This window comes from Rhinopithecus roxellana, chromosome 10 (assembly GCF_007565055.1).
Source record: "Rhinopithecus roxellana isolate Shanxi Qingling chromosome 10, ASM756505v1, whole genome shotgun sequence".
Taxonomy (NCBI): Eukaryota; Metazoa; Chordata; class Mammalia; order Primates; family Cercopithecidae; genus Rhinopithecus; species Rhinopithecus roxellana.
The window spans coordinates 62,307,725-62,334,375 of NC_044558.1; the positions used below are offsets into that span (position 1 = coordinate 62,307,725).

Below are 26,651 nucleotides of genomic sequence, written 5' to 3' on the forward strand. Positions count from 1 at the left end.
CTTCCCGCTGGACAGATTCTCTGAGAGAAGGGCGGCCCGAACACATCTTTCCCTCCACCAGACTTGGGCCGCATCACAGACAGAACAGAAGCCTGAGGGACTGTGCATGATGTTTATTAGTGATGACAGTGAGGTGAGGCAGGGGCTTGTGGAGCATGCTCTGTAGGTCACACACTAGAGCCATAAGGCGAGAGTAGCCAGGGAGACAGGTCCTCTGTGCCCTGTCTCTCCCCATCTAACCCTAACCTAACAAGCAGCAGCTATGAGTCAGGGAACCAAGTCTGGAGCCCGGTTCTCCCAGGATGTATGAGGGACAAGAACAGAAATGACAGGATGCAGGGCAAAAGAATGAGAAAGGCAAGGAGGCCCCCATAAGTTCTCTGCTACACACACCCTCCTTCCCCAAACCCCCATCCAGGTTAGCTCCCGTCTGCCACTTGGCTTCACCATGCTCTTGGCCCCTGGTCCTGTCACATGTTAAGAAGCTTCCTGGCAGAGTGAGGAGAGCCCTTCCCTCCAAGAGCTTCGGCTGTGAGCTCTCTCTAGCCCGAGTGTGGCCAGCCTGCTGCTCCAGTCTTGGATGTGGATGCCCCACCCCAGCAGATGGATAGGTGTGCCACCCCGGGGGGGGGCTTTGATTGTCTCATTTCTAATATGTGGCAGTGAGGTGACTGGAGGCCCTCGGATGCCAAAGCAGTCCCTTGACTGTCAGGACTTGTGCCTGCTCAGGGACCTTGTTTCTTCCTCATGCCATGGTGCCCACACCCCACCCTTTTGTCACTTTGATGGGGCATCCCTTCCCTGAGTCTGGTGGGAAGGCCCCTGCTAAGGGGATCCTGGCTTGAGGGCACTGCCCAGTGGGGCAGCTTCCTGTGTGGGAGAAGAGGAAGGTGCCAGGGATACAGAACACACAGCTAGTACCTGGAATGGGAGCCTAGTAGGGGTCACTGCCCAGGAGGTGAGGGGGGCCCCCTGTTTCTCCCAGAACCTTGGGACCACAGGCAGCCCTGAAGCTGGGGCTGAGCAGGGGGTTTTGGGGGCTGAGCCTAATGCCAGCCTAATGCCAGTCTAACGCCACCCTGCCTGGAGTGGGCCCCCCGGCTAGCTGTGCCTGTGCCTGCCAGGGTAGGGCAGCAGGAGGCTGTCAGTAGCTATCCTTGGGCCAAGGCCGGTTGCGCTGCCAGTTCCGGTCATTGTGGTTGTGCTCCGAGTCCTGGGCTAGAAGCCGGTCTTGGGGGTCATGCCCGTTAGCACTAGGCAGCCCCGAGGTGTGTTGGCGGTGAGGCTGGTACAGGTCCTGGTAGGCATCTGCATAGTCCTCCTCCAGGTGGCGGGAGCTTCGCTGCGAAGATCCTGTCCAGGCTTGGCGGGAGCTCTCGCTGGCCTCATCAGAAGGCATCAAGCTGTCCCGCTCGAGGGGAGAGTGCTCCTCGCCACGCTCCCCGAGCAGCTGCTGGTTCTGGGGGCCACACAACAGCTCTGAGTGAGGCAGTACAGACCTCACCTTGTCCTCTGGTAAGGTGCGAGATTCTTCCCCTCTCAACTCTCAATTCCCTGGTACAGGAATTAGTGCAAGGAAGAAGCATGCTGGAGCATTTTTCCTCTTCCGAGAGAGAAAACTGGAGCTTCGACTCCCGCAAAATTCAGGCTCTGCCTTCAAGGCAGCCTGGGAGAAGATTTGGAGATTGTGTTTCTCTTGACCCCCAGGAAACTAATCTCTGATGTATCCATCTCATTGATTGATTCCCTCTCTCCTCAGGAAGCTCCTTTGCCCGTCTGCACTAGCTCTGTACAGCAGAGCTGAGAGTTCTATAATCCTTTGGCATGCTGAACTGGAGGCCAAGGACAGTCCTCTGAGCAGGGAGGGGCAGTGCTTTGGCTGGCTTAGCTTGAGCATCTCTGCCCACTGGAAATGGTTACCTGAAGTCCGGGGATGACACTGGGAGGACCCAGAAGTCCAGAGCCAGGGGCTGGGTGGTGCGTAGCCCGCCAGTAGACCTCCAGGTACTCGGCCAGGTGCTCACAGGCATCCTCCAGCTGGTTCTCATCCAGAATCACATCAAATGACTCCTGAGGAGGGGGAGGAAGGCGCAACATTGGTTTCCCCTCAGCAGCAGCCCCCAACCCATCTCTGTCACTGCTGCAGCCCTGGGGGAGTGGGCACAAAAGCAGCTGACCCAGGCACTCACCGGTGGACACTGAACCAGCTTATCGTATGCCATCATCTGTACGGTCAGGTGCTTCATCTGTGACTTCCCCCGGGAGCGAATGAGACGCTGGAGTACCTAAGCAGGGAGGGCAGAGCTAGGCCTGGAGTCTCTCAGGACTCTGGGTAGAGCTAGGCATTTCCTCCACTTGTGGCATCAGTAGCAGGGGAGGATGACTCAGAGTCATCCTACATTCTAGTAGGGTAGCCCTGTGGGCCTCCTCCATGACCCCAGCTGACTTACCTTTGGTGAGGACACTTTGACAAAAACGATGATGGGGGCCAGCGAGGTCTTGGCCAGCTGTGCTGGGTGGTTGATGGTGTCAGCGTCCAACACTACTAGCTGCAGGGATTTGGCCAGCTCAAATATGCGCTCGATCTCACTCTGCACTTCCGCTACGGAGGGAGGCAGCAGCAGCAGTGCTCACCAGGAGCTCTGCCCACTGCTCACTCCAGCAGGCTTTGAGGGCTCCCAAATGGTGGACAGGAAGGAATTGGAGGAAAAGGGCATTCATCGAAGCCTGGGCAGGCAGAGGAATGGGAATTGAGGAGGAGGGGTGTGTTCTTGCCAATCCTGGGGGCAGGTAGAGGAGTGGGGCAGAAAGACAAGGAGGCAAGGAAGAGAAAAGGAGGAGGGGCCAGGCATGGTGGCTCATGCCTGCAATCCCAGCATTTTGGGAGGCCCAGGTGGGCCAATCACTTGAGGTCAGGAGTTCGAGATCAGCCTGGCCAAACCCTGTGTCTACTAAAAATGCAAAAATTAGCCAGGGATGGTGGTGGGCACCTGTAGTCCCAGCTACTCAGGAGGCTGAGGTGGGAAGATTGCTTGAACCCAGGAGGTGGAGGTTGCAGTGAGCCGAGATCTCACCACTACACTCCAGCCTGAGCGACAGAGTGAGACTCCATCTCAGAAAAAAAAAAAAAAAGAAAGAAAAGGGAGGAAGGGGGTTCTCACTGGTGCTTGAGTGGGCACAGAAGCAGGTGGCAGGGACTTCTCACCGATGCTAGAGCGGGCAGAGGAGCGCTCAATGATGGTCCTCTTGCCAGGATTGTTGAGCACAGATCGCTTTGCCAAGGAGAGGTCGGCTGTGACTCGAGTGATGGAGATCCTGGGGTGGGAATGGAGAATCCCAGCTAGCTTCTAAACCTGTGCCTCAGCCTCTCCTTACCCAGCTCCCACTAACTCTTCCCTTAGAGAAGACTTGCTACAGCATCTGGAAGTAGGCCATGAGCTTCTCCTTGGTTCTCAGGCCACCTCAGGCCAGGGCAGCTTACCTGCCATCAAATCTGTGTTTGAGGAAGTCAAAGAGAGCCTTCTGCATCATGTCTGTGACCTGGTGGGTGGACACGGCACTGATGAAGGGCCCTTTTGGAGAGAGGCAGCCTCCCCACGCATGGCCCCAGAGTGGACGTCCTCCACATACAGACCCTGGAGGGAGGAGATAGACCCCTTCCACTTTCCCTAGGGACTTCCTGTGGCAGGCTTGGTAGAGGTGACTCTTTGGGGTCAAGGACCTTCCCTCACCTCATAACCTTTCAGAGAGGGTCCAACCAACACCACAGGCCGCATGGAGGGTACCACGTCATATGGGGGAACATGTTCCGCCTGCAGAATGGACATGAGGTCAGGAGAAACCATGGCCCTGGTGCCTGTCTCATGCCTGGTTGGTGTCAAGGCAGATCCAGAGGTTCTGGGCTCCCTCCCTTCTCTGTTCTGCCCTCCAACAATGACTGCCTAGAACACTGTCCCCAGAGCCATAAGCCATGATCCCCCCCCAGCCCAGGTCCCGTTCCTTGACTCACCTGCTTTTGCTTCTGCTTGGCTTTTCGGAAAAGGAAATACAAGATTAAAGTTGGTGAAGGGGGAAAGGTCCCTGGGGGCACGGTATCCCCATCCCCAGGGAGATACTGGCTTCTCCCCACCCCTTCTGATCCCTCCACAAAACCCCTTCCCACACAGTTCACTTGGGCAGAATCCCCCCTTTCCCTGTGTCTTAGCTACCCAGCTACCCAAAATGGGTGGGTTGAGGGGAGGCTACCTAGAGATGGTGGAGGGGAGCGTCGGTTGCCAATGTCACTCAGGCTGGAAGGGTTCCCGGATCTCCTGAGAAGAAAGGGAGGCGAGAGAGAGGGAGAGAAGAATGTGTCGCTGTGTACGTATGTTCTATGCATTATTTAATAATTGTACACATTTCCATATGGTTTATCTAGTGAGACAGGTGTACATGCAATATGTGTGCATTCGTGTGTGTGTTTGTAGTTTTGTTTAGTGTGAGTGTGTAGAGCCGAGCATTTGTGCATGTGTATTTCAGGGGGATATGCATGTGTGTGGCATGCATGACGACGTGTCCTGTGGGTACAGTTTAAGTGTTCGGGGTGTGTTTGCTGAGTCACAGCCCAACTCTCACCTGGCCTTCTGCTCCTGTTTGAGCCGGATGCTCTCCAGGCGCTGGGGGCTGGGGATGAAAGCGATGTCCCCGCCCTCTTTCACTAGCCGCCCGATCCACCAGTCATTGCTGTACTTCTGGGGGTGGGTGGAGCAGGAAGGAGTGGTGAGAGGAGCGCCCTGCCCAAGTCCTGGTTCTTCAATGTGAAGAAGCCAGCGAGGCAGTCACTGAGCTGGTCTAAGGAATGCAATGCAAGGGGCGGTGGGCAGAAGGGGCCAGGGGAAAGGGCAGCCAAGTTTGGGCCACCCAGGATTTCTGACTGAGGCACTGCAGCTGTCATGGGGACCTCGGAGGCAGCTAATCTAACTGCTCACTTGATGGACATGGAGACTGAGGCCCAAGCCAGGTCTCAGAAGGATGGAGACCCTGGGGATGAGGTCTTAGATATGAGGGGTGGACAGGTGTCTGTTAAGGAGAAGAGCTGATTAGCTTGGGGAATTAGACTGAGGACTGAAGTAAGAAGCATTGGGATCTGGGGCAAGAGCAAGAAAATGAAGTGTCAGAGGCTTAGAAGTGTTAGAGCACGGGGGTCGATCACCTCTTTAATGTGCAGAAAATCTTTGGCCTCAAAGTTGACTCCAGAGCCCTGGACTGGGCACTCCTCATCCAGTACGCCACAGTAGCTGACATTGGTCCTCACCGCAAATGCCACAGGTTTGTGCTGGAGAATTTGGCCATTAGTGCAAGTGAGAGAAGCCTCGGAGCACCCCTTCCAGCTTCAGTGCCCCAACAGCAGAAGGCCGTGGCCTCTGCCCCTCACACGCACCCTCTCACGCTCAAGGACATCTTGCCCAAGGAACCCTTGGGACTTAGGACCAAGTGCAGGTTTCCACCTAGTTTGGCCTCCTGTCTTGCCCCATGCCCAGAAATTATACCTTGGCCCTTTCGAGCTGCTGCTGAGCCTGGCTCTCTACTTCACGCCGGGCACTTTCCCGGTCCTCCTCCAGGGAGACGTCTGAGTCCAGAGATGGGCGGCTGGTGTAGGAGTCAGCTGAACCCTGGGTTGGGAAACAGGCTGTGACTCCCAGGCTCCGGCGTGAAGGACGCTATGGAGGCACCCTCCTCACCTTACAGTGTTGCCTCTATTGCCGTTTCTCCATCTGAAGGGGGTGGCTGGGTCCCTATGGCCCCTCCTATCCCCTGAGAAGGGCCCTGGTGCCTCTGAGGCTACAGGAAAGCTGGCCCCATCTATAGGTGCAAAGATCTGGGCCCCTCCTCCCCCAAGCCTATTAATACTACAGCTTTGAATAGAACCTTCACTTCTCTCTTTCCTCCCTTTTCTCCCCTCTAACATGTCCTCTGAGCTGAGGGAAGGGAGGAGTGCTGAAGATGATGTATTACAAATGATTCTGGATCCAGGAGACCCAGCCCTCTTGTTCACAGCAGCCTGCAAAGAGCAGCCTGGACATCATCCCTTTAAGATGCCTGGCAGGAGTCCAGCCAGCAGTAACAGTCAAGAGACGCTGGTTGGCACAGCACCAGTCCTGAGTGTGGGGATCCAGCCATCTGCCCCCTAAGATCCCACTTTCCCTACTCCAACAAGGCTCTGAAGGCTCTCAAATGGTGAGCCCTTACCCTTCCAGGGTGAAGAGGAGGACACAAAGCTGCCTCCTCTTTAGTAGTAACTCCTAGAAGTTACCTCCCCTTTGCTCTCCCCACCCCCTACTTTTCTTCCTCCCACACCTGCTGGGGCAACTGGCCAGATGTAGGCAGCAAACAAGACACAGACTGAGAAGAACACAAAGCTGTCTCCCTGGACGCAGGTGAGGTTGGGCCATGCCTACCACTTGGCCTACATCTCCCCAGTCCTTTCCCAGGCCCAGGGGACATTGGCCCTAGAAGAAGGCTATGCTACTGTCAGGCAACTCAGCTATGGAGCAGGACCCTGGGGATGTGGGGAGTGGGTAACATGAGCAAGGAGAGTCTCTGAGTCCTGCCCATAGGAAAGGTCTTAGGCAATGAGGGTGCATTTGAGGGTCACAGAGCTCAGCTTCAAGGCCATGAGGGAGAGGCACAAATGAGGAAGGGATGCTGGACTTCAAGACAAGAGCCCAGAGGTTAGGATGTCTGGGTTTCCTCCTCTGCCTAGGGAAAGAGTCTTTCGTTTCCTGCCTCAGTATTCCCTCTCTGTGGGGAGAAGCCTCAAGTAATACTTCCCACAATTCTGAGATGCCAGTGGCAGAGAGAAGGGATAAGCCTAAATAAGGGGTTCATGCAGGAGTGTGTGTGTGTATAGGGGAAGGGGCTTTAGAATGTCCTTGGGTGGAGGAATATTCTCTCAAGCTCACTGGGCACGACCACCTACAGAAGGCAGCAGAGACCAGACTCTCAGAGGAGAAGGCAAAATCACATACCTGCTGTCCACTGTGCCCTCTACCCCCACCCTGCCTTGGGCAAGAGGGCTGTTCAGCTAGGGGTCAGCCCAGGCTCTCGAGCCTTAGGCTAAAGACAGTGTCTATAGTACACCAAAGGCCTGAAGATAGCACAAGGGGGAAAGATCTTTCGTTTTACAGAAGAGTAGAGTCTGCTGGCTGTCCCTCATTTCTCCTGAGAACAAAATGAGGCTGGATGGCAGCAGGAAAAGTGGGGGTTGAACCCCAGAAATAATCTTGGCACAGGGTGAGGGACCGCCTTCCTAGGGGTCTTAGGACACAAGAGAAACCTCTGTGGGATGTTGGTATCTGAAGCGACCAGACAGGGGCCAATAGGCTGGGAGGCAGAAGGCAAGGCAGATGACCACTCACTTTGGTACAGATACATCGGGTACCTCCCAGAAGCCCAGCACCATGCTAAAAGAGGAGTCTGACCTTTTCTGCCTGTGCTCCAGACTCTCAGCCCAATTTAGTAATCTTTATTTTTATTATTTTATTTATTTACTTAGAGATAGGTCTTGCTCTGTCGCCCAGACTGGAGTGCAGTGGCACAATCGTGGCTCACTGTAGCCTTGAACTCTTGGGCTCAAGCGATCCTCCTGTCTCCTGAGTAGCTAGGACTATAGGCATGCACTACCATGCCTACTAGTTTTTTGTAGAGACAGGATCTTGCTATTTTGCCTAGGCTGGTCTCAAACTCCTGGGCTTAAGCCATCTTCCTACCTTAGCCTCGCAAAGCACTGGGACTATAGGCATGAGTCTCTGTGCCTGGTTTAATTTAGTAATTTTTTTTTTTTTGAGACGGAGTCTTACTGTGATGCCCAGGCTGGAGTGTAATGGCGTGATGTTGGCTCACTGCAACCTCTGCCTCCAGGGTTCAAGCATTTCTCCTGCCCCAGCCTCCTGAGTAGTTGGGACTACAGGCATGCACCACCATGTCAGGCTAATTTCTGTATTTTTAGTAGACATGGGCTTTCACCATATTGGCCAGGCTGGTTTCCAACTCCTGACCTCAAGTGATCCGCCTGGCTCGGCCACCCAAAGCGCTGGGATTACAGGCCTGAGCTACCTTGCGGCCTAATTTAGTAGTAATAACGCCTGGGGCATCTGGGGTTACCTGACCTCTCACCCTGGGATGGGAATCGCAGGATCTCTCCCTAAACATTTAATGAGTTGTGCTCAGAATGGAAGCCCCTCTCCATTACTCCCAAGTCCTCCAGGCTAACTCATCTCTCGTGCTCTGGTATTACTTGGGGAGGCCAGGGCTGCCCTGCCAGGCATGATCTAGGGTCTTACCTTTCCTGTACCCTGCTACGCCAAAAGAGCCAGAGTGTCAGTACTTTGGAGCTGCCAGGAGTTGGCACAGTGCCCTGGTGGTGCCCCCCTTGCCTAGTGAGTGTGTGGGCAGGCTGCAGCTCCTCTCTTGCCTGGCACGGGGGAAGGAGAGGAGGGAGATGAGCCGTTGGATTTATTTAGAGCCTGATCTCCCTCCTACTGCTTCAGAGGGGGCCTCAGGGAGAGCAAGGAGCCAGGCAAGAGAAAGGGAAGTGGGGGAGGGTGATCAGGAGCCAGAGAGAGATGGGAGGGAGCAATGGGTCAGCAGGCTGCCCTCCAACACCATCCACATGTCAGTCTGTTCCTTGCAATAGCCCTTGCCTTCTCACCAGGGATGGGAAGAACCTCCTAGGGCCCTCCAGCCCCAGAGAGGTTTGTTCTCAAGCTCACCTTGGCACCCTGGGCTATACCAGCTGTTCCTTCAACTGTCAGAAAGAGGTGTCCACCAGAGCCTTGAAAATGATCTGCTTTAGCAGCAATATAATTATCCCAGAGGCCCCATGGAGAATTGGGCCCAGAAGGAACCCAGTCTCAGAAACGGACAGTTGCCTATTCTGAGCATCAGCACTCATCTATCCTGGGCCTGGCAGCAAGTGATGGGAGAAGAATGGAACATACTCCTCTTTCCGACCCAGGGGTGCTCCAACCTATTGGGTCCCCTTCCAAGCCACCTAGTGATCCACTCCTAAGGAGGCCTTCTTACAGGACATTTGAGGGAAAGCTGGCAGCTCCAAGGGTCTGAGCAGCTGCTCCGCATTCTTGCCCCATCTTTCCAGGCACTCTCCCTGCTGTCTGAGCTCCGGGAATCACTGCTTAATGAGCTGATTTGTCTCAGTGGGTCAGGAGATAAAAGCAAAGAGGAGAATTAAATATTTATTGGTTGCCTGTTTCTCTGAGCAAAGCGCATCCTCTCCATCCCCAGGCCCTCAACTCCTCTGGCCTCACCTCCAGGCCCTCCATGCTGGGCAAGAGCTCAGGATGCCCGCTGCTCAGAGGAAGCCTCAGCAGGGGGCTGTGGAATGGATGGGGCTCAGTCACCTGGCCTACCCATGTGCTGGGTGCCCAGGTTTCAGCCTGAGAGAGAAACTGGGCTAAAGAAAGGGTGAGGAGATGAGGCAATGCGCAGAGATGGAGAGGGCAGAAGGGAATAATGGAGCTCCTCAAGTTTTAGGATCCCTCTGTCTAAAGAGGCTGGTCCCTGGCTCCCTGGTGTCCTCTCAGCTCCCTAATGTGTTGTTTGCTTGAGGCACAAGAGGTCCGGAATGTCTGCCTCCCCAACTACCTCGGCGGCTCTCCTAGCTGCTGTGTTCAGACCCCAGAAATCCAGAATTTGGAACTCCAGACTTGGCGTGTTCCCTCTCCAGAGCCTCTGTGCCCTCGGCCCCCAGCCCTGCCTCCTCCCACCCCTCTTTCCTGGGCAGTGGAGCCACCTGCTTGAGCCCTTTCCCTATACTGCCCCCTCTCTGCACACACCCGATGCCCCAGGGTCTGAGTCTGGGTCGCTAGGGAGCGCTTGGCATGAAAATCCATCTCCCCACGTTTTTAGAGCGCCCCCCTACACACCCTGCCCTGCCACTGAGGCGTTTTTCAAAGTCCTGAACTGGGGGAAGGGTTGAAGGGAGAGGAGGTGTCACCCCAACTTCCCTGCCCCCACCCTCACCGTGGGCACTCACCGCCTCCGAGTCCTCAAACCCGGGCACGTAGGAGTCGTCATACATGGGGGAGTCCGGGTGGGGGAAGCGAGCGGCGCCGGGGGCGGGAGCGGCCCGGAGGCAGGGGCGAGGACTGCGGGCCGCGCCCGGGAGATGCCACGGAGCCCCGCAGCCCTGCGGGCGGCGGCGGGGAGCGAGAGAGCGCGAAGGAGGGAGCGAGCCGCGAAGACCAGCTGCTCGGAGCTCAAATCACCGCTCCCCCCACCCCACCCCCCCAAACCCAGCCGGTCCCACCCCGAGCGCGGCTGAGGAATCTGGCGCCCGCTCCTACAACAATAGTGCCCGCCCACCTGACCCCCTCCCTGGGAGAAGGCGGGGGTGGCGGCCACCGGGGAGCCCGGGCCAGGCCGGGAGAGGGGAACGGACCCGTGCTGGGTGGAAGGTGGGTCCCCGAGCACCTACGGGGCCTTGGCGGCAGGGAGGAAGGGGAGGAGAGGCTGCGGGCGGGGCGGATCCAGGCAGGGAGGAGGCGGGGCGAGGAGAGATGCGGAGACAGAGACGCTCGGCAACCCAGGAACTACTCCGCCGGGAAACAAAGGGCTGCGGCGGGGGAGGGAGGGGGCGCTGAGACCGCGAGGAAGACGCGACCCGGGCGGAGACAGGAGAGGGCGCAGGTGTCGAGGAAGCCGGAGAGAGAGAGGCAGAGGGAGGACGAGGAGGACAGGAAAATGGGGAGACCCTGGGAGACAGAAGAGGCGCGGGAACAAGCGGCAGACGGGGGAGGGGTCCCAGGCGACAGCAGTGCGGGTCTGGGCCCGTGCGTCCCGGAGGCTCCGAAAGCAAACCCCGCAGTAGTCCCGGGGAGGAATGGGCTTAGTGCCCCCAGGCTAATGCCAGGACGGCAACTCCTGCCCCAACAGGTGCCCGGCCCCCTCAGTACGGGAACGCTGCGGCAAAGGCGGTGTTGCCTAGCCCTTGAGAAGGGGGGAACTTTCCGTGAGCTGGGTAGGCCTCCCCACACCTGTTGCACAGATAGATTTCGTCTTAGTCCGGCCAGGATGGGGGTTCCCTTCCCCACTTCCCTGCCAAGGATCGTGCCAGACAGTGCCAAGGCATCCGTGGGAACTGGGTCAGAAAGGGGCTGTTTTAGGTGAGCCTAAAGGGAGGGGAGAGAAACCAGAGGGTGGTGGTAGGGGATAGTTGTGGGTGGGATCCTGGCTACACTGGGATTGGGAGAGGAAAGGGCCAGTCTCCTCAGAGTCACTAGGGTAAGGCCAGATTCTCCCCTCAGCAGAAGGGCTTGTACCACTCTGCACCACTCAGTCTCCTTCACAGGAACACTGAGATTTGAGGTAAGAGAGCCGCAGCCCTTATATCGAGGAAACTTTCCCCAAAGATCCACCTATTTGAGCTCTCTCCTTTTTTCATCTCCTGAGCAAAATTCCTTCTTTGATTTTTGACTGCCTACCTTTGTGCCCCACAAGGAGGACGTCCATAGACAGGGGTACACTTGGAGGCCCCCTGGTGCCCATGCCCTTGGCCCTGAGCTCAGTCCTTTTCCTTTCCCAATTTCTCACATCCGGGAGTTCAGCAATCTGCTCATCCCTCCTAGGCTTGAGGAGAATCAGACATCCAAAACTCTGACATAGCTTAATAAGATTTATGGTAGAAGGCACTGTGCATGGGAGAGAGAAAGCCCACCCAAACCAAGCGGCTTCCCACCTGTGTCACTTATCGGTGTTATCTTAGCAAGAAAAAGAAGAGGCTTCATCTTCAGACTGACATCTTTAGTCTGTCTACTGTGGGTGGCCCAGAGTAGCCCTGCCCAGCACCTTCCTCATCCTGGGTTTAACAAACAACTTTGTTACAGCCCCTGTGGCTGAAGGGACGTCGCTATTGGGGGAGGCAGTCAGCTTTCACAGTTGCCTCTCCTGAGTCCAGCACCAATTGGGGTTTGGTCATATACTGGATTCGTATTGGAAGTTCCCAGACACTGCCCACTTTTGTGCCCTCATCCAGTTACTCAGTATTCCTTGTATCCCCCTCTTTCATCCTTTCTTTTCAATTCCTTCTGTCTTTCAGGGGCCCAGAGAGGTGTCAGAGAGTAAGACCCTCAAGGTGCTTTTCTCCTGGGAGATGGTTCTGATGAAGAAAGCAGTGGCGGAGGCAGCTGCTTCTCTTCCCATTCCTGCATCCACTCTCTTGGCCTCTCCTTTTGGGACTCTCCCACCCACAGAAGGTCCTGGGGCTGTAGGTAACAGCGGATCTGCCATGGGCAGCACTCCTTCCTCACACTCCTTGTAATCTCCTGCCACAAGGTTGTCTAAGTCTGCTCCTGAGGCATGTGTTGCCATGCCAACCATCCCCAGGAGATGGGTTCAAGTTCCTCATACCTGGCCCTTCCCCTGGGTCCTGCAGGAGCTTCAGAACTTCCTTCCTTCTCCTCATATCTCTGGGTTGCTACCCAATGCCCCTTTCCTTTCTCCTCTCACCCACATCTGCCTACTCCAGTTCTAATGCCAACTTGGTGACTTCTTGTCCTGTGACATGACATGTGCCTGTCAGTATCCATGTAGCGCTAACCTCTTTTCTTTTTCATACCTGGGCATAAAGGGAGAGAGCTGAGGGCAATAAAGGATCGGGGAGAGGATCCTCCTGCTGATTCTTTCTAGGAGAGAGTTGTTAGACTGGCAGCTGGCAGGTACCCAAGTCATGGAAGCAAGACATAAGAGGAAAACCCTGAATAATCAGGTTTGGGAGCTGGAGTTCTTGGGAGGTTTCAGAATATATTCTAGCTTCTCCTGTAAGTGCACCAGGAAGCTGGGCAGATCCCAGTCCCTGGGCACTGAATGGGGAAACTGAGGCAGAAGCTAGGCCTTTTGGGAAGACTTAAAGAATCCTCCCCAGCAGTTTTTAAGATCTGGACCAGATAGAGGCCCCTACCATTCTGGCTGCTAGGGAACTCGGGGACAGGCACTAGGGGAGCTTGGCAGAGCCCTTCTTGTAATCTAGCCCCTTTTTTCTGGCTTCCCGGTCAGTCCTCTCCTCCCATCCAATCCCAGTACTAGGAAGCTGCCAGCTCTGGCCACTCCCTCCTCTCTAACCCGGTGCCTCTTCCACCCCTGGTCTCACTTCGTCCGGTTTCCCTCCCTCCCCATCGGTGCAGTCTCACCCAAACGCATGCCCCCTTCCTAGCTTGGAGCGGAGCTCTCCTCCCATCCAGTGGGGAACCCCCCCTCCCACGACCCCCTCCCCCCACCACGGTTACCTCGTTCAGCAAGAAGGTTGCACTGGAGTCAGAAAAAGACATAGACCAGGCTAGCGGCCTCTCCCCCTCCCCCGGGCCAGGGGCTCCGAGGCGGGAGCAGAACCCGGCCGCTGCTCTGCACGCTGCTCCCGCCTGCACGCCTGGCCTCGCCCCACGCCCGCCCGGCTTCGCCGCCTGCTCCCTTCCCTCTCTCCTGGTTCCCTCCCTCTTTCTCCTCCCTCCTCCCTCCCTCCCTCTCCCTTCCTTTCTCACCGCCTCTGTCAGTCTCTGGCTCTCCCTGACTTTCAGCCCAGCCTCTCTCTCCACTTCCGTCTCTCCTAAGGTCTCCGTTCTGTTTTTCCGTGTGCCTCCCACTGTCCTTCCATCCCCACGTCACACCCTCGCTCCTCAGCTTCCCCTGCCCCTCTGCTTCTTCCCTAAAGTCCTCCCGAGAAAGGGTAGGGTCTCTGGAGCTTCCGCCGCCGCAAGCAGAAGGGCAGGAACAGCTCCAGGGCTGCCCCAGCACCTGAGCTCTTGGCGGAAGCTTCTGCGCCCTCCCGGCCCTGCTCTGCGCGCTGGGCGCCCATCCTCCGGCAGCGACTGCGACCCCGACCTCGGCGGGGAAAAGGACCGAAAAGCAAGAGTGCTGGTGCTCGGCTCGCCTTCCCAAGCGTCAGGGCGCCCATCTACCCCTCCCCGGCTCGGCCCTGTGTCTCCAGCGGGATCGGCATCCCTGTGGAGACAGCCCAGCTGGGATCGCCCCGCGCCCGCGGAGTCTCTGCTGTCTCTCCTCTCTCCCGGGTTCTGGTGCCCCGGGTCTCAGCTCCGCGAAGGGGAAGGGCGAGGCCAAGAGACGCGGCTCCCTCTAGACCGGCTGCAGCGCCCTGGGTTCGCTGGCCCGGCGGCTGCACGCGCCCTCCAGGTGGCGGCACCGCCTGGAGTCCGGTCCCGGGGCCGCGGAGTCCGGCCCTGCCAGCAGGCGGCGCTGCTCGGGCCAGAGCAGAGGGGACGCACCCTGGATCCAGACACCGCCCAAGCCCAGGACGAACCCCTCTCCCCCTCCTTTCTCCAGGAACTGCAGTCCCATCTCGAGACCCCCAGTAGGAGACCCCAGGCTGCCCTCTACTTATCCCCACCCCGTAGGGCAGCTTCGAGACACCCGTGCCCCTCCGGGACCCTAGCCCGTCCCTACCTCCATCCTGGTCTCGAGGGGCTCCCCAACTAAGCCGGGCAGCGTCCTGGCCGGGACTGGGCAGCAGGGAGTACAGAGTCGCGGGACCGCTCCTCGGGTCAGTACCCCTCCCGCCCCTTTCTGCGGGTGCGTCAAACAGGACAAGCCCAAGTTCTGGCGGGGGAAGGGGGAGCGGGGGTGTAGTCCCAGTTGGCTCTCTCTCTGGACCCTTCTGAGCGGACAGACCGCTCATTGGTCCCTTCACATCCTCAACGCCCCCATGCTGGACCCTTTTCCAGACCAAAGACAGCACCTGGGGCGGGGAGCGACGGACCCCCTTCATGGAGACAGACACACGCTGACCCAGGTCCCCAACTTCCTCTCGGCATTAACTAGAACTCTCTCCCCTTTCCAGTGGAGGGCGTCCTACCCTTCTTCCCGGCCCTTCTTTTAACCCACTTCCCCTGGGAGTTCTCCGAACCCCTCCCCTCAATGCTCCCATCCCTGGGATCTCGGGAGATTGTTCCTCTCTGCTCAGCTGACCCTGCACTTACCCCTATTTCTGAGGGAGCTAAGTTGGGGGAGAGTAAATTCTCTCTCCACTCCCGGCTCCTCCCGGGGCTGGATTTAACCTGGAAAGTGCTTTGGGAAGGCATCTCCTCCCCTACTCCCTCTGCAGTCTAGTCTAGTGGATCAGGGAGCCCCTACCACCCACCCATCCCCAAGTTGCTCAGCTTCGACCATTCAGAGGAGAGAAAGAGGTTATGTGTGTGTGTTAAAAATGTGCGTGGAGGTTTTTATGGTTTTGTTTTGTTTTGTTTTGACTCTAGTAGAGGGAGTAAACGCTTTGCCTTTCATTTGGCAAGAAGACCTGGAGGGAGAGAGGGCCCTCCCCACCTACACTCCCCTGCTGACCACAGCTAATGGACTAGCTCCTCTGGGCCCTGCGGCAGCTTAAGTTTCCATAGGAGAAGGGAGGTGCGGGGAGAGGGGATGTTGGTCCAGGCAAGCCGTTGTCCCTGGCTTCCCGCTCCTTCTCTCCTTCTCTCCCTCCACATTCTCTGCCTGAACCTATAGCCTAGAAAGCATCTCTCCACCTTCCACTTTATTTTTATTTATTTATTTATTTGTTTTCGAGACGGAGTCTCACTCCGTCGCGTAGGCCGGGGTGCAGTGGCGATCCTTGGCCCACAGCAACCTCCGCTTCCCGGGTTCAAGCGATTCTCCCCCCAGTAGCTGGGGCTACAGGCGGGCCACCATGCCTGGCTAATTATTGTATTTTTGGTAGAGACAAGGTTTCACCATGTTGGCCAGGTTAGTCTCCAACTCTTGACCTCAAGTGATCCGCCCGCCTCAGCCTCCCAAAGTGCTGGGATTACAGGCGTGAGCCACCGTGCCCCCACTTTGAAATAGAAATATCAATTACTTCTCCCTGAGGCTGGCGCCGAGGCTCACGCCTATAATCCCAGCACTTTGGGAGGCCGAGGCGGGCAGATCGCTTGAGGCTAGGAGTTCGAGACCAGCCTGGCCAACGTGGTGAAATCCTGTCTCTACAAACAATATAAAAATTAGCCCCCAGGCATGGTGGCACACGCCTGTGGTCTTAGCGACTTAGGAGGCTGAGGCAGAGAATTGCTTGAACTCAGAAGGCAGGCCTAGACCGTATCACTGCACTCCAGACTCTGGGGGACAGAGTCTCTGTCTCAAAAAAATAAAAATAAAAAAATTACTGCTCCATGAGCCTGTCACAGGACATCTGAGGTGCACAGGGGCAGTTCCACACCCCTTACTTTTCTTATTTCCACCCCAGCTGCTGGACCACAGGCTCCTTCTCCATCTTGCTCGGCAGGGAAGGTAGGAACTTCAGAGCTGGAGCCAGCAGCCCAGCCTCCAGGTCCCCAGAACTGCCCTCTCCCAGGCCCTTCTCTGTGACGTGACTGGCAGGATTATCCTTCTCCAGGGCCTGCCCAAGACACATATCCTCTTCCTCCCCACTCAAACTCCCTCAGGGCCCTCATCTCTGGCTCAGACCTCATAGTGTCTGGGCAGGGCACCCTGCTGAGAGGGGCCTCTACCCTGGATCCATTCCGGGGAGCTATGCCCTCTAGCTTGGCCCATATAGGCCCTGAGCTCTAGCAAACAGGCCCCCAGGGCTTCCCAGGCAGCCTTCATCCCTTCTCCCTGCTGACCTTGTCCTCAGACCCCCAGATTGTTAAGACTTGGGATATCTGGCAGAGCCCCTGCAAGCCACTCTGGCTAGTCTGTACAGACACAGCTCTGCAGCAGGAGGTAACTGATCTAGAACTGGATTTCAGTCTCCATTTGCCTCCTCAGCAAGGCATAATCTGCACAACTGTGCTTAGTGGCCTTGGTATTTGAAAGTCTGTATACTACAAAGATAGCGATCACCATGTCCATCCCTTTTTATCTTTTCTACCTAGACCAGAAAAAGGTACCTACCCCTTCTCTTCTGAGAAAATCCTGTGGAAGTAGCTTCCACAGGGAATCCCCATTGCCAGTTCCAGATGTAACATCTGGGGGAAGTTCCTCTAACATCAAACCTCAGTGCCTCCTGCTGCAGTGCCTTCTTTTTCTGGGCTCTGCTCTGGACTCATGGTGTTATTTGATGCTTCGAGGCACTTTCAGATTCCATCCCCTGATGCAGCATTTGCTATAAATATGTCTGAAGGGTTTCTTGCTGACAGTGCCCAGCAGGACTGCACCCTCCTTCCCAAATCAGGCCTCTGGAGGAACTGGGGAGTCAGCTACGGGTTCAGGACCTAACTCTTGCTCACCCTGGGACAGACAGTATGACTTCTGTGTGCATTTGAGGGCTCCTCCTGGTACCTGGGAAGGAGGGGAAGGTGAGAAGGCTGAGGTGATTGGCTTCATGTCTTGTTGCCCAGAATCCGGCTCAGCCTAGCACATAGTAGGTGCTTGATAATGTGTTTCTTTTAGTCTTAGATCCCAGTTTCCCCTCTGGGTCTGCTGATGCACGTGATAGGTGATTCCAGTCTCACAGAATGGATTGCAGTGAGCAATAAGCCTGGAATATGAGTGGAACTCTAGGGCTGCCCCACATGGAGGAAGGGGCATTGGTGGCAGGATCTCTATGAGGGCGGGGGCTGGCCTAGAATTTACCACCTTCTCTCCCTCACTAGAAGCAAGGAACTGCTCTTGCTAAACTCCTAAAGCTTTAGGACTCTGAATCACAGCACAGCCCAAGGGGTCAGTTCAAGTCCTTCCTCCACCCCCACACGTTTACAAGCTTTGTAAACATCAGAGGTTAATCCGGGAAGCTGGGCTGAAAAGAAATGGAGGTGGGGGTAAGGATCCTTGGAAGAGGTTCTGCGATGTTTGACTCAGATTACAGGCACATGTGGTGGGAGTTCTTTGGGGAAAGAGTTCCTCAAGTAGGGGCAACTGAAACATGCCAGCTGGAGCGGAGAGGACTTGGGCCTTTAGGAGGGTGGGGCTGCTGACAAGAGGCTGAGAGTGGCCTTGAGAAGGTCAGAGCCGTGAGGGAAGAGGCTGACCCTGGCACGTACAGCTGGAGGGAGTGGGAGTGAGGCAATGTGTTTGGATTCTTCCTCTCTGCCCCTCTAGCTCACGGCAGTTTGTGCGTTCCTTTATCTCACAGGATCCCTGCTCTGAGCCTAGATCAGAGCCCCTCTCTAACAAAGAGGTGCCAGTGTCTGGCCCGCAGGCTGAGTACCTTTCTACTTGCTCCCACTAGCCTCTGCCCCACCCTTGACTCCCACCCTTCTCAGTTTAAGGATCTGAGCTGTGGTAGCCATCTCTAGCTCAGGGTGAGGGCATGGTGCCTGCAACCTCCCTGGGAATGAATTATTGAAGACAGCGTAGTGCTAGCTGTTCACAGCTGCTGCCCCTTGGGCCCACCATTGCCTCTTACTGTGCTTCTCACGGCTGTAAGGGGGTATGAGTCCTGGGGCCTGGGAAGAGAATACTGGGGAGAGGCAGGGACTAAATAAGGTTGAGGAAGTGGGCCTTGGAGAGAAGCCTCCTGGGATGCAGGGAGGTAGGCTGGCAAAGACTTGTGGCCCCTCATCATGGATCAGGAGGGTGGTCATAGGACAGAGGGAGCTGGCAACCACTTGGTTGCAACCAGGTTGGGAAGTGAGATGGGAAGACTTTTTTTTTTTTTTTTTTTTGAGACGGAGTCTTGCCCTGTCTCCCAGGCTGGAGTGCAGTGGCACGATCTCAGCTCACGGCAAGCTCCACCTCCCGGGTTCACGCCATTCTCCTGCCTCAGCCTCTTGAGTAGCTGGGACTATAGGCACCCGTCACCATGCCCGGCTAATTTTTTGTATTTTTAGTAGAGACAGGTTTTCACCGTGTTAGCTAGGATGATCTCGCTTTCCTGACCTCGTGATCTGCCTGCCTTAGCCTCCCAAAGTGCCGGGATTACAGGTATGAGCCACCGCGCCCAGCCTGAGACTGGAAGACTTTTGACCGGAGTGGTTTCCCAGGGTTGGATGTCCGGACTCTCATATGCTTCTGGGGTAACACAGAGCCAGAAGGAGTCTGGGGTTTTCCTTGAATGACCTGAAGTTAGCACCAGTAAGGGTCATTCAGGGATGCTCTGGGCAGAGAGGCCTCTGTCCCTTCCCTGCAAATAAGGTCTTGCATGTGTGGTGTGAGGAGTGCAGTTAGTATCACGGTCCTAGACAAGCCTCATCTGGCACCTTGGAAAGAATGCAGGATTTAGAGCCTGAAGACCAGAGGGCAAGTCCTAATTCTGTCATTTGCTGGTTGTGAGCAAGCCATTTATTATCTCAGAAACTCAGTTTCTTACTTTTATTTTTTACTTACAAAGAATTTTTTAAGACTAGTTAATTGCAATAGTGAGAAGGGGGCAAAGGTAGAACAAGGAGTTTGATCTGTAACTGACTGAACAATCAATTCAGATTGCTCACTACCTTTGGACTAGCCTCACTTTCTTTTTTTTCTTTTTTCTTTTTTTCTTTTTTGAGTTGGAGTCTCACTCTGTCTCCCAGGCCAGAGTGCAGTGGTGTGATGTCAGCTCACTACAACCTCCACCTCCTGGGTTCAAGGGATCCTCCTGCCTCAGCCTCCTTAGTAGCTGGGACCACAGGCTCCTGCCACCATGCACAGCTAATTTTTGTATTTTTAGTAGAGTTGGGGTTTCACTTGTTGGTCAGGCTGGTCTCAAACTCCTGACCTCATGATCCGCCTGCCTCGGCCTCCCAAAGTGCTGGGATTACAGGTGTGAACCACCACGCCCGGGCTATTTTTATTTTATTTGAATAGTTTTTGGGGAACAGGTGGTTTTTGGTTACATGGGTAAGTTCTGTAGTGGTGATTTCTGAGACTTTGGTGCACCTGTCACCCAAGCAGTATACACTGCACCCAATGTATAGTCTTTTATCCCTCACCCTCCAACCACCCTTCCCTGCATGGCCCCCATACAACCTCTTTCTTTTCTTTTCTTTTCTTTTCTTTTCTTTTCTTTTCTTTTCTTTCTTTCAGACAAGGTCTCACTCTGTCTGCCAGGCTGGCTGGAGTGCAGTGGCGTGATTTCGGCTCACCATAGTCTCTGCCTCTTGGGTTCAAGCAGTTCTCATGGTCAGCTTCCTGAGTAGCTAGGACTAAAGGTGCATGCCACCACACCCGCCTAATTTTGTATATATTTAGTAGAGATGGGGTTTCACTATGTTGGCCAGGCTTGTCTCAAACTCCTGACCTCAGGTGATCTGCCTGCCTCAGCCTCCCAAAAAGTTGGGATTACAGGCGTGAGCCACCTTGCCCAGACCCCACAACCTGTTTCTTACTTTTATTTTTTTATTATTATGTATTATTATAATTATTATTATTATTTTTAATTATTTTAGAAGGAGTCTCTGTTGCCCAGGCTGGAGTGCGAGCTTGGCTCGCCACTGCAACCTCCGCCTCCTGGGTTCAAGCAATTCTTCTGCCTCAGCCTCCTGAGTAGCTGGGATTACAGGCGTATGCCACCATGCCTGGGTAATTTTTTGTATCCACGCCTGGGTAATTTTTTGTATTTTAAGTAGAGACGGGGTTTCACCATGTTGGTCAAGCTGGTCTCGAACTCCTGACCTTGTGATCTGCCCACCTTGGTCTCCCAATCTTACTTTTAAAACTGGAAAAGAATAATGGTGGCTTAACAAGAGGTTCTGTGAGAATTCAAGAGGAACACTTGCGCTTCATGAGATGTAAATTGCTGTACCAAAGTTAGTTGTTTTGCAGGTAAGAATATCATAAACCGGGAAGCAGCACGTAGTGGAAAGAACCTGCACAGGGTCAGTGGCCTAGGTTTTGGCACCTGCCCTGTGACTAACCCACGGAAGAACCTCTTAGGTCCCTTCCACTTCTGAGATTAAATGACTTCTCAAAGGCCACAATTAGTCAATGCTTGGATCTGGATTCAGACCCAGATCTTCAGAATCTACCTCCTGGGTTATTTTCCATTACAGTCGGTGGGCTGGGTACTCCACCCTGACCTTCTATGGGCTCAGCACACTGGGACCTCCCCGGAAAGTCCCCCACACCCAGATGCCACAGTGATTAGCATTTCATTCCTTTTTATTATGCATGGGAGGAGCATAGTACAGGCAGATCCTCCCACCTAAGCCTCCCTAGTAGCTAGGGACTATAGGCACATGCCACAATGCCTGGTTAGTTTTTTTTTTTAATCTGTTATTTAATAAAATAACAAATGGGGATTTACCATGTTGCCTGGGCTGGTCTCAAACCCCTGGGCTCAAGCAATCCTCCTGCCTCGGCCTCCCAAAGTGCTGGGATTACATTCGTGAGCCATAGTGCCCGGCCAATTTTCATTTCATCTAATCCCAGTCTATATTTAAATCTCCCTGGTTGGCCCCAAAATGTCTTTTTTTTTTTTTTTTTGAGATGGAGTTTCACTCTTGTTGCCCAGGCTGGAGTGCAATGGTGCGATCTCAGCTCACTGCAACCTCCGTCTCCCGGGTTCAAGCCATTCTCCTGCCTCAGCCTCCTGAGTAGCTGGGATTAGGCACGCACCACTATGCCTGGCTAATTTTTGTATTTTTAGTAGAGACAGGGTTTCACCATGTTGGTCAGGCTGGTCTCGAACTCTTGACCTTGTGATCTGCCCTCCTCGGCCTCTCAAACTACTGGGATTACAGGCATGAGCCACCATGCCTGGCGGGCAGCCTACTTTTAAGGAAGAGAGAGAGAGAGCATAGAAGTCACAGTCTTTTTGTAACCTAATTTTGCAAATGGCATCTGATCACTTTTGCTGCGTTTTATTTCTTAGAAGTGAGTCACTAGACCCAGCCTATGCCCAGAGTGTGGGAGTTACACAAGGGCCTGAATATCAGCAGTCAGAGATCATCGGAAGCTATTTCAGAGCTGCCTACCAGTACATTATAGGTAATATTCCATATTTTATCACATGGGAAGATACATAGCAATTTATTTATATTATTATTATTATTATTATTATTATTATTATTATTTTTGAGATGGAGTTTTGCTCTTGTTGCCCAGGCTGGAGTGCAATGGCGTGATCTTGGCTCACTGCAACCTCTGTCTCCTAGGTTCGAGCGATTCTCCTGCCTCAGCCTCCTGAGTAGCTGGGATTACAGGCATGCACCACCATGCTCAGCTAATTTTGTAGTTATAGTAGTGACAAGGTTTCTCCACGGGTTAGCCACAGAGCCTGGCCTATTTTTATAATCTTTTTTTGAGATGGAGTCTTGCTCTGTTGTCTAGGCCGGAGTGCAGTGGCACAATCTCGGCTCACAGCAGCCTCCTGGGTTCAAGTGATTCTCCTGCCTCAGCCTCCCAAGTAGTTGGGATTACAGGCACGCACCACCATGCCTGGTTAATTTTTGTATTTTTAGTAGAGACAGGGTTTTGCCATGTTGGCCAGGCTGGTCTCAAACTCCTGACCTCAAGTGATCCACCTGCCTTGGCCTTCCAAAGTGCTGGGATTACAGGCGTGAGTCACTGTACCTGGCCAGATACATAGCAATTTAAAAGGGCCTTTCATATATATGTTATTTGAACTTTAACAACTCTGTGAAGGCAGATACTGTTACCTCCATTTTATCAATGAGAAAACAGCCTTGAAGAGAGCTTCCGTTTTCATCCTCCCTCAAGTAGGCCCCTTCAGTTAGCCTTTATCACACATTAATTTCCTGCAACACAGTTTTTTAAAAATAGATTTTTTTTTTTTTTTTTTGAGACGGAGTCTTGCTCTGTTGCCCAGGCTGGAGTCAGTGGCACAATCTCAGCTCACTGCAAGCTCCGCCTTCCGGGTTCACATTCTCCGGCCTCAGCCTTCCGGGTAGCTGGGACTATAGGCGCCCGACACCACACCCGGCTACTTTTTTTGTATTTTTAGTAGAGACGGGGCAGAGACGGGGCACCCCGTCTCTACTAAAAATGGTTTCGATCTCCTGACGTCATGATCCGCCCTCCTTGGCCTCCCAAAGTGCTGGGATTACAGGTATGAGCCACTGCGCCTGGCAAAAATAAATTATTTTTTAGCAGTTTTTTTTTTTTTTTTTGAGACAGGGTCTCACTTTGTTGCCCAGGATGGAGTGCAGGAGTGCAGTCACACCTCACAGCAGCCTTGACCTGAGCTCATGCAGTCCTCCCACCACAGCCTCCTGAGTAGCTGGGACTACAGGCTCACGCCATCACATGTGGCTAATTTATATATGTATTTTTTGTACTGAAGAGGTTTCACTATGTCACCCAGGCTGGTCTTGAGCTCTGGGCTCAGGTCATCCTGCCTCAGCCTACCAACATGCTGGGATTGCCATTACTCTTGGCCTAGAAGTTTTATTTATTTATTTATTTTTACATTTTAATTTATTTATTCATTTATTTATTTATTTTGGGGACACAGTTTTGCTCGTGTTGCCCAGGCTGGAGTGCAGTGGCGTGATCTTGGCTCACTGCAACCTCTGCCTCCTGGGTTCAAGCGATTCTCCTGCCTCAGTCTCCCGAGTAGCTGGGACTATAGGCACCTGCCACCATGCCTAGCTAATTTTGTAGTTTTAGTAGCAATAGAGTTTCATCCTGTTGGCCAGGCTGGTCTTGAACTCCTGACCTCAGATGATCCACCTGCCTTGGCCTCTCAAAATGCTGGGATTAAAGGCATGTGCCACCGCACCTGACCAGCCTAGAAGTTTTGTTTTTGTTTTTGAGATGGAGTTTGCTCTTGTTGCCCAGGCTGGAGTGCAATGGTGCAACCTCGGCTCACTGCAACATCCACCTCCCAGGTTCAAGGGATTCTCCTGCCCGAGTAGCTGGGATTACAGGCGCCCACAATCATGCCTAGCTATTTTTTTGTATTTTTAGAACAGACGGGGTTTCACCATTTTGGTCAGGCTGGTCTCAAACTCCTGACCTCAGGTGATCCACCTGCCTCGGCCTCCCAAAGTGCTGAGATTACAGGCATGAGCCACCACACCTGTTCCTTTTTTTTTTGAAACGAAGTCTCGCTCTGTCACCCAGGCTGGAGTGCAGTGGTGTGATATCAGCTCACCATAACCTCCGCCTCCCCAGTTCAAGCGATTTTCCTGCCTCAGCCTCCCGAGTAGCTGGGACTGCAGGCGCGCACCACTATACCTGGCTAATTTTTGTATTTTTAGTACAGATGGGATTTTACTATGTTGGCCAGGCTGGTCTCGAACTCCTGACCTCGTGATCTGCTTGCCTTGGCCTCCCAAAGTGCTGGGATTACAGGCATGAGCCACCATGCCTGACCTAGAAGTTTTAAATTCACAGCAAAATTGAGCAGAAAGGCCAGAGTTCCCACAAACTCCCTGCCCCAACACATGCACAGCCTACCCCCTATTAACATCCCGCAGCAGAGTGGCAAATTTGTTCAAATGAACCTACATTGACACATCATTGTCACAAGTCCACAGTTTACACTAGGCAGGGGAGAGTTCTACCGCTGAACCGCAAGTGCCACAGTTATACTAGGGTTCACTCTTGGTGTTGTACATTCTGTGGGTTTGGATAAATGTCTAAATGACATGTATCCACCATTATAGTATCACACAGAATAGTTTCGCACTGCCCTAAAAATCCTCTGTGCTCTTCCTCTTCATCCCTCCCTACGCCTAACTCTTGGCAACCACTGATGTTTTTACTGCTTCCAGTGTTTGTTTTTTCAGAAAGTCCTATAGTTGGAGTCATGCAGTATGGTGGTTTTTTTTTTTTTTTTAGGTGGAGTCTCACTCTGTCACCCAGGCCGGAGTGCAGTGGCACAATCTCAGCTCACTGCAAGCTCCGCCTCCCAGGTTCACGCCATTCTCCTGCCTCAGCCTTCTGAGTTGCTGGGACTACAGGCGTCTGCCATCGTGCCCGGCTAATTTTTTGTATTTTTAGTAGAGACGGGGTTTCACCGTGTTAGCCAGGGTGGTCTCGATCTCCTGACCTCGTGATCTGCCCGCCTTGGCCTCCCAAAGTGCTGGGATTACAGGCGTAAGCCACCAAGCCTGGCCATCATGCAGTATGTTAACCAGATTCTGCAACACACTTTTCAGGTTCTACAATCTCATTCCTTTGTCTGCTTGTTTATTATCTGCCTCCCTGGATGAGACTGTAAGTTGCATGAGGGCAGGAACTTTGTCTGTCTTCTTTACTTACCACTGTATCTCCAGTGCCTAGAATTGTGCCTGCCACCTAGTAAGCATTAATGAATGTTTGCTGAAAGGAAGAATGTTTCTGGCTGGGCACAGTGGTTCACGTCTGTAATCTCAGCACTTTGGGGGGCTGAGGTGGGTGGATCACCTGAGGTCAGGAGTTCAAGACCAGCCTGGCCAACATGGTAAAACCCCATCTCTACTAAAAATATAAAAATTAGCCAGGCATGGTGGCAGGTGCCTGTGATTCCAGTTACTCAGGAGACTGAGGCAGGAAAATCGCTTGAAACTGGGAGGTGGAGGTTGCAATGAGCCGAGATTGTGCCACTGCACTCCAGCCTGGGTGACAGAGCAAGACTCCATAAAAAATAAATAAATAAATAAAAAAGAATAAGTTTTGAAGTTTGTCCTTGTCACATTCCAATTGGTTGGAATCCAGGTCTCCTTGACTTGACAGCCTAGACTGATCTGTTCATTACACCACACTGGGAAGGAAGAAAGGAGTGTGTCAGGGGTCGGATGAGAATAGAGCCCAGAGAAGGGAGACAGCAGGAGGAGTGACAACCAGAGAGGAGGAGAGGAGGGCGGAAATGGCTTTTCCATAAAACACCGTTGGCCAAGGGGACAGCTCAGAAGGCTCTCTTTTCCCCTTGGAATTCTGCCCCAAGTGGGCATAGTCCTCTTGTTTTGGTCCTTCTCAACATACTGAGAGAGGCTCACTTTAAACAAGTGAGCAAAAAACTTTACCTAATACTAAGGAAACACAAAAAGAAAATAAACAATGAAAATACATGAACTCTAAAACAGCTCAGCATTGACCGAAGTGTAAAGTTTCCATTCTCACTCCCTGGACTCTCAGACTCAGGTCCTTTGTGTGTCTTGCCTCCTAGATAACTGCTGCCCAATTCCAAAGGGCTTTTTACAATTTTGCAGTCTCCTAGTTTCCCTGCCTCCCTGCTCCCAGCCTGTTTGCCAGGATGGGTATGGGAATACATTAAGACTTTTATTTATTTTAAAAAACATTTATTTTGAGGCAGGGTCTCGCTCTGTCACTCTGACTGGAGTACAGTGGTGCAATCATAGCTCACTGCAGCCTCAAGCTCCTGAGCTCAGGCGATCTCCCTGCCTCAGCCTCCTGAGTAGCTGGGACTACAGGTGTGTGTCACCATGCCTGGCTAAAGACTTTTAGATGCGCTAAGAACTCAAGAGACTATGATGATCCCCATGCAGTTGAAAACAATTTAATTCAACTGTAAAAAAAATTTAAGAATGCTAAAAATGTTCTGAAAATTTCCATGACAAATTTGACATTTTGGGGAAAATGTCAAGTATCACATTATTTCTAAATAAATATTACTCAGTGCCCCTGCTTTGCTGGCACTTAACACTCAGGGTGCCTATTAGGTAGATACTCACTCTTGTACCCCATACCTACCTCCATGGGAAATATGAAATGTAGAGGAATCACAATACACTGTTAATTTCCTCATTTGGAGTACTTTCGTGCTGGCATAAAAACTGTGAATGCTTGGCATCTCCCTAACTTTTTATCTTGAACATTTTAAACATTTA

The 26,651-nt window shown here is 53.4% G+C and overlaps 1 protein-coding gene across 5 annotated transcripts; it reads right to left on the bottom strand.

Annotated features, from left to right (window-relative positions):
- Positions 1–98: 98 nt before the first annotated feature.
- On the bottom strand, positions 99–14,565 carry CACNB3 (calcium voltage-gated channel auxiliary subunit beta 3). 5 transcript variants are annotated; one of them, XM_030938414.1, is made up of 15 exons: positions 10,034–10,062; positions 9,306–9,372; positions 9,064–9,181; positions 5,529–5,651; positions 5,192–5,314; positions 4,615–4,730; positions 4,246–4,310; positions 4,010–4,029; positions 3,732–3,812; positions 3,482–3,540; positions 3,206–3,315; positions 2,451–2,602; positions 2,190–2,285; positions 1,921–2,070; positions 99–1,459 (listed from the first exon to the last, which is right to left on the bottom strand). In XM_030938414.1, the coding sequence occupies exons 3-15, from the start codon at positions 9,115–9,117 to the stop codon at positions 1,145–1,147; spliced, it is 1,464 nt and encodes a 487-aa protein (XP_030794274.1). In that variant the 5' UTR covers positions 9,118–9,181; positions 9,306–9,372; positions 10,034–10,062; the 3' UTR covers positions 99–1,144. The 5 variants fall into 5 exon arrangements, with proteins under 5 accessions (XP_030794274.1, XP_030794273.1, XP_010383738.1 ...); XM_030938413.1 differs by having other exon boundaries at positions 9,064–9,372; positions 10,034–10,071; XM_010385436.2 differs by lacking the exons at positions 9,064–9,181; positions 9,306–9,372; positions 10,034–10,062 and adding an exon at positions 14,452–14,565.
- Positions 14,566–26,651: the final 12,086 nt, after the last annotated feature.